Source organism: Sus scrofa, chromosome 13, assembly GCF_000003025.6.
Source record: "Sus scrofa isolate TJ Tabasco breed Duroc chromosome 13, Sscrofa11.1, whole genome shotgun sequence".
In the NCBI taxonomy this organism is placed as follows: Eukaryota; Metazoa; Chordata; class Mammalia; order Artiodactyla; family Suidae; genus Sus; species Sus scrofa.
The window spans coordinates 138,068,990-138,081,330 of record NC_010455.5 but is presented as its reverse complement, the minus strand read 5'-3'; the positions used below and the strand labels follow the sequence as shown (position 1 = coordinate 138,081,330).

At 38.8% G+C, this 12,341-nt stretch overlaps 1 protein-coding gene across 1 annotated transcript in view; it reads right to left on the bottom strand.

The window, feature by feature from the left end:
- KPNA1 (karyopherin subunit alpha 1) overlaps nt 1–12,341 on the bottom strand; it is a gene marked incomplete at its 5' end in the record, with an annotated part of 55,748 nt that overhangs the window by 19,500 nt on the left and 23,907 nt on the right. Inside the window, 2 exon segments of the mRNA NM_001163405.1 lie at nt 7,395–7,489; nt 10,974–11,073. Of these exon segments, the coding sequence (NP_001156877.1) occupies nt 7,395–7,489; nt 10,974–11,073 (195 nt within the window).

Genomic DNA, 12,341 nt, shown 5'->3' with positions numbered 1-12,341 from the left:
AATAATTTCATTATCTTATTAGAATTTAATAGCTTATCTACTTACAACAATAAGGTTTTCTGCACATGAAGAAAAGAACCTGGGAGATCAATATTGGCACATAATCTATCAAGTAAATACTATAAAGAATTCTCAAAGAAATACCTTAGCCTAGAGGAATATTCAGGATGTCTAAAATTTCAGATCCAAGTGGAACTGACATGAGACCATAAGAAGAATGAGGGAGTGCTTCATATACTGATATGAAATGATTTCCCGAGATACAAATGGGGGGGGGAAATAGTGTACATTAATATGTTACCATACTACATTTTCTAAAAGAGTTAAGAAGGAATATATACACATTAATTTACTTATTACACAGAATACTTCTTGAAGGAGTCACCATAAACTATACTTGTTATTTACATAGAGAGGTCAAGGTGAATGGGAAACGAATATGTGAAGGATAGACACTTATCACAGTAAAGCTTTTATGTACCCTTTGTCCTTAAACCATGTTTGTTATGTAGTAAAAAATAAAATTAAGTAATTTTTATAAGATGGGCAAAGCAAAATGAGGAAAGAATGTTAGTATAAAATATAGGCAGAGTGAAAAAAGCAAAAGATAATTTAAATGAAAAGTAGGCCCAAAGGAGTTAACAGGCATACAACTAATAGAAATGGCAATTTCAGAGCATAAGAGCTTCTAATAAATGAAAAGTCTCCAAGACAAGGCATAAAGGTAAAAAGAAGGCATGAAGGAAATTATGGCCAACAATAATACAGCACATATTAAAATCTAAGAGAGAATTCTTAAAATTCTATTTAGAGCTCTTAATTAAACTTCAGTTTTGTTTCCTTCTCCTATTTTGTCTTCTATTTAATATTCTTTAATGAAGCACATATGTGGGGGGAAAAAATTCAGTGACATGCCCCTTGAATGAGAAATCAATGAAAAGTCATCCAAAGATGGAGTTATGGCTCTTTTAAGCTTTTGGGTCAACTGAAAGACAACTGTCATATGGAACACTGCCTTATGCCTTCCATATGGAGGTAGGGGAAGATGGAAGAAATGGGAAGACAATCTGATTAGCATAATCCAAAGCTACATAAATGACAGCAGAAGACACTCAGAGAAAAGGATATTCAAAAGAAACTTATAAATGCGATACACATAAGTGAGATAAAGTGGTTTGATAGCCAGCTAAGACACTGATATTAAAGCAGCATGGAGGCCCAGACTAGAAGTATCACAGTTAAAGGGAAAATTTTCTGTCTAATAACTTTTTGCTGTAAGAGGAGTTCAGAATTTTAAACACTGAATATCACAAAATAAAAACTCATCACATATCATCTCTGTAGTTAAATTACTACTCAAACCAGTGTTCATACCCCTTTCAATCTGTATGTATTGAAACCTGACCTATAGCACTTTTTACTTTAAAAGCATTACTCACACACTCTCGGGTGTTCCTTCAACAACACAGAGAAGCCTGGCTTTTCTAGTTTATGAATGAGGAAATGATCAGAAAAAGATACAATAATGTGAGAAAAAGAATGTATGTGTTACTGGGTCACTTTGCTATACAGTAGAAAATTGACAGAACACTGTAAAACAACTATAATGGAAAAAAATAAAAATCATTTAAAAAAAAGAAAAAGATCCAACAATCACTAATGATTTGAGTAACATTATACAACCAGTCAAAGAGAACTAGATTACAGCCTCCAAATCTAGTAGGCTTATGAGCCCAACCACAGTTTCCTCTCGAAACATATCAATAACATTGACAAGAATCTTTCAATTGCTTGCAGTTTTGGTATCTAGGGCAAGAAATTTCAGATAATGATCTGCTACATTATTTAGCGAATGCTAAAAGGAAAACAGAGTTCACTTAAAAATGTAGTTTCTTTTGATTCCTAGGAAAATTAACTAGTAGAGACATATGAAGTGAGTACAAAAGCAAACCTTTCCTACAAGAAGGAAGGCTCCAAGCTCAACAAAGAGTTATCAGTATTTGAGACCAAGCCAAAAAAATGAAAAACTGAGGAAAAGCAACCTGTAAAGAATGAATAAGATCAGCATACATACCAATCTATATCAAAGAGGGAAAGGTCTGCAGTGAGCCTTTGATGCAGAAGAAATGGTAACAATAACCTAAGTAGATAAAGGATACACTAAAGTTATCAATGAGAAGAAACGAGAATACTAATTGCTGCCAGAATTCAAACTGCTGTTTGTTCTGATGAGATTTAACACCAAAGGTCTCCCAGAAAAAGAGAATTCCTGAAGCTAGTGAAGTAAATGGAAAAGCACAGTGACAATAATTAGGAAAATGGAGAATAAGTAAATAATAGCCTGGACATGGATGGAAGAAAGTTGGATATTAGGACATCCTTAACAAAAGAAAAATGTATACAATTACATTTATTACTAAGAAGTATATAATGATTATAACCTCTGAATGCAAAGAAGATTCAAGGTCTTTCTTGGTAAGAATGGAAATCAGAAAATAGTTTGGTCATTAATGGGGACAGAAGTAGATGAATAACTATAACCAGAAGGCCACTGAAAACTCAAATCATATTCATGAATTAATGAGACATTAAAACACATACACGATGTCAATTACTTTGATATTTACCTTCTAAAAACTCATCAAGCTATATTTGTGCAATTTTCTATACCCATGTGTCTATGTGACATATATGTATGTATGCATGAGAGAGGAGGAGAGGAGAGAACTAGATTACAGCCTAGTTTCTACAGCCTAGTTTCTACAGAGATAGAAAGAATGAGAATTCCCTAAGAGGAAATAGGCCCCTGATAAAGTGTTAGAAAAAGCAATTTTCAGGGAGTTCCTGTCGTGGCGCAGTGGTTAACAAATCCGACTAGGAACCATGAGGTTGCGGGTTCAGTCCCTGTTCTTGCTCAGTGGGTTAACGATTCGGCGTTGCCGTGAGCTGTGGTGTAGGTTGCAGACGCGGCTCGGATCCCGCGTTGCTGTGGCTCTGGTGTAGGCCGGTGGCTACAGCTCCAATTGGAGCCCTAGCCTGGGAATCTCCATATGCCGCGGGAGCGGCCCAAGAAATAGCAAAAAGACAAAAAAAAAAAAAAAAAAAAAGGCAATTTTCAAATATGTTTAATATGTAAGAATGTTTTTTAAAAACTGGTTGTACTTTGTACTACATAGCTTCTGTTTCACTGGGTACTGTGGTCATTTTTTTGGGCTGGTGACTGTTTTGGCCTCAGGTCCCAGACTAGAATTTAACATGAAAGAGAACTGCGAAATGGAAATGCCCAGGGCTGATAACAAAAACAGCTACATAAAGTCATAACAGAAATGGCCAGCAAAAGTAATTTTAAGTAACCATGCAACTCAAGAAAAACTCAGCAACGTGATGAAATGAGAAAAACTGAAGGAATGGTACCACCTCAAGTAACAGCCAAAATAACTATAACCTTTACTTTCTCTTTGTTGTTTTAAATTACTGTATTATTAGTGTTCCAAGAATGGCATCATGCAAAGAAACAACCTGTCATGCAGCTGTGATTGCTTATGAACTGTAATTCCATTATTATTTTTCACTGTCTAAAAAATTTGCTAAATAAGTCTACAACTAAAATCTGAAGGGCACACTGAAGATTTGCTACGTTCTTTCTTTCCTTTCTCAATCTCTACCTTCTGGTGCTCAGTTCCTTAAATAAGGAAAATGAGAATCCAAAACTGAAGTACTTCTGACCTCCTATCAAGTTTCCCACTCCAGGTTGAAGTACGCCTGGTTCCCTTTCTCCATTTGGATCAGGACTCTGTTGCTGGCCACTTTGCCGGTTCCACTCTGGTTCCTAGCAAATGCCAGGCTCACCTGGAGAGCAAGTGAAAAGAGAGGCTCACATCAGAAAAATAAACCCAGATATCAAACTCTGCAGAGAACAGTGCCTGAGTCATCTGAGCAACCTCTAAAGATAGGTAGAGGGATCAATGAAAATGGGAAAAGACATGGAAGATGAAGGCTTACTGCAGTTTATCACGTGAAGCTTTTACTGGGGATAAGGAAGGTAGAAATGGGAAAACTAAACCAATTTAATTCAAATTTACAACTTTAAGAGGAGTTTCTGTTTAATGATTAGAACTAGGAGGCAATTTACTTACTTCTAGCTATTTTTATAAGCTTCTGAAGAAGGTTTGGGAATGCAACATCTCAGCACAGGAAAGGAGGGTACCAAGACGTTGGGCCTGGACTTAAAAAACAAAGTGGGTCCAGGTAATACACCATAAGGCAGACCAATCTCATGTCAAGGGCTCCAGTATGTCTGAGGCCTACATGTCACTAAGCTTGAAAATACTGTTAGTTAAATGGCACTGTCTGCTTCCAAAATCCTAGATTCCACCCATGTTCATTTTATTTGAGGGCAAGTGAGATCTGGGTAGCACTGCCAAAAGCAGACATTTTTATCTCCCTGGTCTGAATTATCCCACTGATTTGGAGAATGAGGAAAGCCAGAAAGGAAGTGAAGAGACCCTTCACTAGGATTCACAGTTCTTCATCTATAGAATGGATTAAATTTATTCAAGGATTTATTACTGAGTTTAGCTATTATGACCATATACTACTCTCTTTTTAGAAGAGAAATGGCAAACACTCCATTCCAAAGACATACTATTCGAACTTCTATTAACCAGGCAGGAATATCAGGGACAATTTACATTCTAGTGCTCTCCAAGAAGACAGAGGAAGGACTATCCACCAAGTTTCCCAGAGCGCATCTAATTATTTGAGCAGGAAGCTTCCTGTCTCTAAAGTTTTCATCAATATACTTGCTCCTCCTGCTTCTGGGATGGTCAAGGTTACCCATTAGTCACAATGGAGAAAGAATGCCATTTTGTGCTTAAATGTACACAGGAGAAGAGCTGGGGATGATAACCTTTAGATAATAAACAGGTTGGTTATCTCTCAAGGTCTCTGGACAGCTGAGGTGCAAATTATGAGGTGGTCACTTCCAGAGGAATTATTTCTCAATCTTTTAGCCTAATTATTAGTTTGCATAAGGGTGTAATCTGAGAATTTAGATGACAGCAAAATAGAGACTTCTGAAGGCTTTCGTCTTCAAATACGTTAAGATACAAACTCTAGGATTACAGAATCAAAACTGATGTAGATTTCACAAGTGTTAGCCAGGAGAGGGCACTGTCTGAGAGAACACACTGTGTTCTTCAGGGAATACTGGAGAAGGCAGGGATGGGGAAAGGCCCATTTCTCTGACATTTTTCATTTTAGGACTAGAAGGTTATACCATCTTCCTTTAACACATTAAGAAACTGGACCTCTGCAAGCACTTACTAAAAACTGCTAAATCCGGGAGTAAGTTTAATATCTCCAAATTACTCTCACTGTCAGAGATAGGATAGAAACATATTTTCACATGAACAAAATGATAATTTTCCCTACCTCCCTCTTCCTACAAAGCTTTTCAAATGATAAACTGCAGTAAGGCTCTTCATTTGGTCCCTCTGGTTCTCTTGACAGGTTGCTTAAGGGCTCAGGCTCTGTTCTCTGCAGTGTTGGTTGTCTGGATTTCCTTTTTTCTGAGAAAAGTCCTCTTTCTTTGCTTTCTAGGTGAACCTGATTATTTTCCAGGTGTCTGGTGATTCTGGCCTTTGATGGGGACCAGAATTACAATCCAGGAGGCAGCTAGCAAAACAGAATCTTAATTCAAATGAACTTGGGAATTAGTAAGTGTCAAACTGGAGAAGAGAAACTGACGGAACACTGAAGTACTCTACCTTTTCTGGATTTCTTGTTTTTCCTCTGGAAGGAACTCATCACCGCAACAAAAAGAGTACAAGAAGAAGGAAGATGGAAAAGGAGAGAAAATTTCAAGACAAAGCATAAAGTCTTATGAATTACCAATAATGTTCTGGACAGTAAGGAACCTGGGGAGAGGAGCTGTCTCTTATAAAAACGCCCCAGTCCTTATTACAGCCTTAGAGTAAGGAAAAGTAAACAAGAGAGTCAAAGTTATCTTTATGATTAACTTTTTATTAACAAATATTCACTTGGAAAAATTATCCCATTCTGTGATCTATGTGGGACCTAACTAACCTTTATAGTTGCAGAATCTTTCTAAAGGGTCTGAGCTCCTCAGATTAGATCCTACAAGTGAGAATTTAGGTATCACAGGTATTTGATAAAGAATAACAAAGAAATCAATTCAGTTGGTTACCCTAAGGAAGTCTGGCTACTGAAAAATTACCAGTTTACTTAAGATCTAACTTTATTCAGGAACAATTTTTTTTTTTCCTTGTCTTTCTGCCATTTCTTGGGCTGCTCCTGCGGCACATGGAGGTTCCCAGGCTAGGGGTCAAATCGAAGCTGTAGCCGCGTCTGCAACCTACACCACAGCTCATGGCAATGCTGGATCCTTAACCCACTGAGCAAGGCCAGGGATCGATCCCGAAACCTCATGGTTCCTAGTCGGATTCGTTAACCACTGAGCCACAACGGGAACTCCCCCCCCGCCTTTTCTTTTTGGCTTTTTAGGGCGGAATTCACGGCATATGGAAATTCCCAGGCTAGGGGTCTAATCAGAGCTGTAGCGCCAGCCTACACCACAGCCACATCAATGCCAGAAACGAGCCTCATCTGCAACCTAACCCACAGCTCACAGCAACACCACATCCTTAACCAACCCACCAAGGCCATGGATTGAACCCGCCACCTCATGGTTCCTAGTCTGATTCATTTCCGCTGAGCCATGATAGGAACTCCAGAAACAATATAATATTTTAAAATTTCTAGATAACTCAAGATGAGAGTCAATTGATAGTTGGTTCTTTTTACTATGAAAATTATCTAATCTACAAAGTTGTAGAATTTCCTCTTGGAACCCCTATACAACAGTATTGATAGACTAACAAGGCAGAAAGGACAGGGATTCCCAAAAAGGCTACCTCCTTGTCAGCTCTTTGAGGGTGGGGTAGGGTGGGAGAGGATTAATTAGGACCAGTTCGGGATCAGTGAGTCTCTGATCTAGCCCATGTTACACAGCCCTGCGAAAGCCAACAAGCATAATTTAAAAATCCCTCAAAAGCAAATTTTACATAGCCCACATTTAGGTCCTTATAATGGCTCGTCTACTGCAAGCAATTCTCTTTTAGGTAAATATGATCCACAATCAACATAAAATAATCTTTTACATGATGGAAAATGGTAAGAATTTTAAAGAGTAAAAACCAACGGTCTGGATATTAACAAAGCTATCAAAGCAGTTTGCAATGCATCTGTTAGAAATACCACTATCAAAAAATTAACACATTATATAGATTAGAGTTAGTAACAAGCCTGTATACAAAATCTAAGCATGCCAAGGGAATTATGCTATGAGGCAAGAAATGAAAAACGGTTCGCACCTGCAGGGTACAATTCTCTTTTCGTTTGAGGAACTCCACAAACCTGGCCACTACTCCTGGTGTGCTGATGACTTCATCAATAGGAGGATTAGGTTCTGTCTCCCCATAAAATAAAAGAAGAAAAACAATCATTTGATTTCAATGCAAAGACTTTATAAAGCTCAAAGTTAGTTCATAATATCCCCCCTCCATTTTTAGCATCTCTTTCATGTTGGAAATTAAAAAAGAAGAAAAAAAAGTAAAACTGAGTTTGGTCACTTTGAGACTAGAGTAACTTAAAACATTTCACAATAAGGTAAACCTTAATATGGAAATGACAGCAGAGTTCTTAAAAGTTAAACTTAGAAAGTTGTGGGGGGGGGGAACATCAAAAGATAACCACTGTTATTATTCTGGTAAACTTCCTACTAGCTCTTTTTCTGTATCTGAGTTTTAAGTCTCTCCTTTTTATTTAACATAAATTGTCTTAAGAAACTGGATTAGGAGATTCTGTGCTTTCAAGGTCTAATTTTATAGCTATAGCAATAAGTAGAAGCAGGCAAGGAATCACTAAGACTGGCTTGCCAAACGAATCTCATTTTCATTTATGACAACAGACTATCTTTTTTTTCTTTTTTGTCTTTTTAGGGCCACACCTGCAGCATATGAAAGTTTCCAGGCTAGGGGTCCAATCAAAGCTGTTGCTGCCGGCCTATGCCACAGCCACAGCAACCGCCAGATCTGAGTGGCGTCTGCGACCTACACCACAGTTCATGGCAACACTGGATCCTTAACCCACTGAGCGAGGCCAGGGATTGAACCCATGTCCTCATGGTTACTAGTAGGGTTCATTAGTGAGATCCACAACAGGAACTCCTGACAGTAGACTATCTTAAAGTCATCCAATAGAAACTTGCTGGGTTAATAGATAAAAGTGTCCTAAACAATAAGCACTGTAATTTCAGCAAAAGATCTGACAAAGCCTTTGATGACATTCATGTAGCAACTTAAGAAAAATAGCACCTGGAGTTTCAGTTGTGGCTCAGTGGAAGTGAATCTGACTAGTTTCCATGAGATGCAGGTTCGACCCCTGGCCTCACTCAGTAAGTTAAGGATCTTGCATTGCCCTGAGCTGTGGTGTAGGCTGCAGACGCAGCTCAGATCTGCCACTGATGTGGCTATGGCATAGGCCAGCAGCTACAGCTCCGATGTGACCTAGCTGGGAACCTCCCTATGCTGCAGGTGTGGCCCTAAAAAGACCAAAAAAATGGGAGTTCCCATTGTGGCTCAGTGGTTGATGAATCTGACTAGGAACCATGAAGTTGTGGATTTGATCCCTAGCCTTGCTCAGTGGGTTAAGGATCCAGCGTTGCCGTGAGCTATGGTGTAGGCTGGAGACGCGGCTCAGATCCTACATTGCTGTGGCTCTGGCATGGGCCGGTGGCTACAGCTCCGATTCGACCCCTAGGTCGAACATGCCATGGGAGCAGCCCAAGCAATGACAAAAAGTTAAAATAAAAAAAAAAAAACACACACTCAGAAAAATGGCAGCCCGATTATAGCACTACTAGGGATTCTTAGCCAAATCCATCTCCTGACTGAAAGAGGTGAGTAATAGTTCAATGCTAATTTGGAGCAAGCTATAATGGTGTGTTCTTTGCCTGGTTAGACATTTGGTAGGGATGGGGGAGGGGAGGTAGGTAGCCTGAGCCTATGGCATGCTTAAGTTCCTTGGCCAGGGATAAATCCCACACCAAAGCAGTGACAATGCTGGATCCTTAACTCACTGAGCCACAAGGGAACTCCTGGTTCAGCATTTCATCAACCATTTGTATAAACACAAGAAATAAATTTGATGATTACAATAAAAATAAAGCAGCTAATACACTAGATTAGAGAAACAAAATATAGAAAGAACAACAATAAGCCAAAGTTGGCAATAAAACAACAGGGGTAAAGGAATTTTTTAAAATTGCTTTTAAAAAGCAAATTTTTTTTTTGTTTTTTGGGGTTTTTTTGTTTTGTTTTTGTTTTTTGCTTTTTAGGGCCGCACCTACAGCATATGGAGGTTCCCAGGCTAGGGGTCCAATTGGAGCAGCTGCTGCCAGCCTATACCACAACCACATCAAAGCCAGATCCAAGCAATGTCTGCAACCTACACCACAGCTCATGGCAACACCAGATCCTTAATCCACTGAGCAAGGCCAGGGATCGAACCCACAACCTCATGGTTCCTAGTCAGATTTCTTTCCACTGCACCACGACGGGAACTCCCTTAAAAAGCAATTTTATTTTATTTATTTTTTGGTCTTTTTTTCTTTTTAGGGCCACACCTGCGGCATATGGAGGTTCCCAGGCTAGGGGTCTAATCAGAGCTGTTGCTGCCGGCCTATGCCACAGCCACAGCAACGCAGGATCTGAGCCTCATCTGCGACCTACACCACAGCTCATGGCAACTCGGGATCCTTAACCCACTGAGTAAGGCCAGGGATCAAACCTGCATCCTCATGGATACTAGTCAGATTTGTTTCCATTGAGCCATGATGGGAACTCCAAAGTTCTAGAATTCTTACTTGCCCAAATGACAATAAGTGTCATATCCCAGTCTATTCTATTTATATGTATTTTTTAAAAAGGTTGTTACCCTGCCTACCAATAAATCCATACTTAAATTTCAGTGATACACTGCTAACATTAAAGTCAACAATCACTGCTTTTTCAAATGATGTTTTAAGTTTTTTTTAAAAAGGAGTAGAGTTTTGGAGTTCCTGTCGTGGCACAGTGCTTAACAAATCTGACTAGGAACCATGAGGCTGCGGGTTCGATCCCTGGTGTTGCTCAGTGGGTTAAGGATCTGGTATTGCCATGAGCTGTGGTGTAGGTCGCAGATGCAACTTGGATCCCGCATTGCTGTGGCTCTGGCGTAGGCTGGAGGCTATAGCTCTGATTCGACCCCTAGCCTGGGAACCTCCATATGCCGTGGGAGCGGCCCAAGAAAATGGCAAAAAGACCAAAAAAAAAAAAAAAAAAGTAGAGTTTTGGAGTTTCCGTCATGGCTCAGTGGTTAACGAATCTGAGTAGCATCCAGGAGGACACAGGTTCTATCCCTGGCCTCACTTAGTGGGTTAAGGACCCAGCATTGCCCTGAGCTGTGTGGTGTAGGTCGCAGCCGAGGCTCGGATCTGGAGTTGCTGTGGCTGCAGCGTAGGCCAGCAGCTGTAACTGATTCTCTACCCCTAGTCTGGAACCTCCATATGCCAAAAGTGTGGCCCCCCCAAAATAAATAAATAAATAAAAAGGAGTGGAGTTTCTCAACCTTAATTAATACGAAATAGTGCTACTGTTCTTATCACTTTAAGATCTTTTATAAGGGAGCTCAGAAATGAAAATAATGCTGCCTTCTTGTCCTGGTGAGAACATAAAAATAAAAAAAGGAAATTCAAAAGTTAGTCATGGCTCATAATATACACATGTGTATGCATTCTTTTATCCTGTTGATAGACATATTCCAAAGCAAGTTATCTATGGTGTGAAAAATAGATTAAGGCAAAGTAATATTTTGTAAGTAAATGAAAAACATTTAACATATTCAGAACTCACCTTTTGAAAGCAGTTTTCTGAATTTCTGTGTTGCTGAAAGCTGTTGCTCTGGGCTATTGGAAAATATCATTTCAATCATGTCGGAAGTAATAACACCACCCTGGCATTACAAACGAAAGGCAAATGTAATAAAGTTGTAACTTAAATTCAAAGGAAAACAAAAACAGTATAAATCATGGCCAAGTTATTGCGTTAATTATATTTATCTATAAGAGTTACACAAAGGTAGGATAATCTTTGCATGAGGAAATATATGAGATGATCATGTGATGAAGCCAAAAATCTTCATCTATCAGCTTTTCATGACCTTCAAATCTAAAGCAGCTACTCTAGCTCTATCACACCATTCTATTTTAATCTTCTGCCCAGCCTTTTCACTATTAGTTATTCTTTGTAGTTATCTATTTATTGCTTCGATTCCCCCAGTACATGAAAGCTAAATGGCTGGTGTAGGGTAGATGCTCAACAAATAACTACTGAATGAGTATAGAGTAGTCTTGTATAATTCAGATTCTGGCCATTGCCAAATTCAACAGCTGACTCCTAAATTTATTTGAAATTTGTTTTATTAAAACTTTTCAGTTTCCCACTATTTTCTTGCTTTATTAGTCCTTTCCCATTTCCCACTACAACCCACTCCCAGTATTAGTAGTTAAACTTCCTTTTCAGGATCACTTGTCACAATGAAATAAAGTTCTTATCATTTCATGTAGGGTAACAGTCAACAAAATAGGTGACGATGAAAGTTTGCACTGAGTTATAAATGCTAGATGGTTGGTAAACAACACCTAATACTTAAGAATAGCCTATGGGGAGAATGAAGCATTCTGCTCTTAAAAGTCAGAAAAGTAACTCCTTTGAAACTTTTAGGTCTGATTTCTGAATTAACAAAAGTATCTACATGATTCTGTTATGAATGTTTCCATATATATCTTTGTTTTCTTTCTTCTCTTATCCTCTTACCATATAAACAGAAGATGTACATTCACAGTATTTAAGTATTGTTTACACCATGGTATTTAAGTTATAGGCTATCAAGAAGAGAAGAAACATCACCCGAGGACTTCGCATCCTCTTCTAGGGAAAAGGTTAGTGCATTTTCAGTTGCATGCAAGACAGCTATATTTCATTATAAGGAGGTATGACTTTGTCATTGACTTTATCTGAGACTCATGGTTTAAGGAGGTGGGTTTGGATGCCATGACGACAAGGTATAGACTAGGACAGTCAATTTTATGTGTCAGCTTGGTTAGGATATGGTACCCAGTTATTTGGACAAACACCAGCCTAGATGATGCAGTGAAAAGTATTTTTCCAGATGGCATTAACATTTAAATCAGTACACCTGAGAGAAGTTCAAAGTGCAGG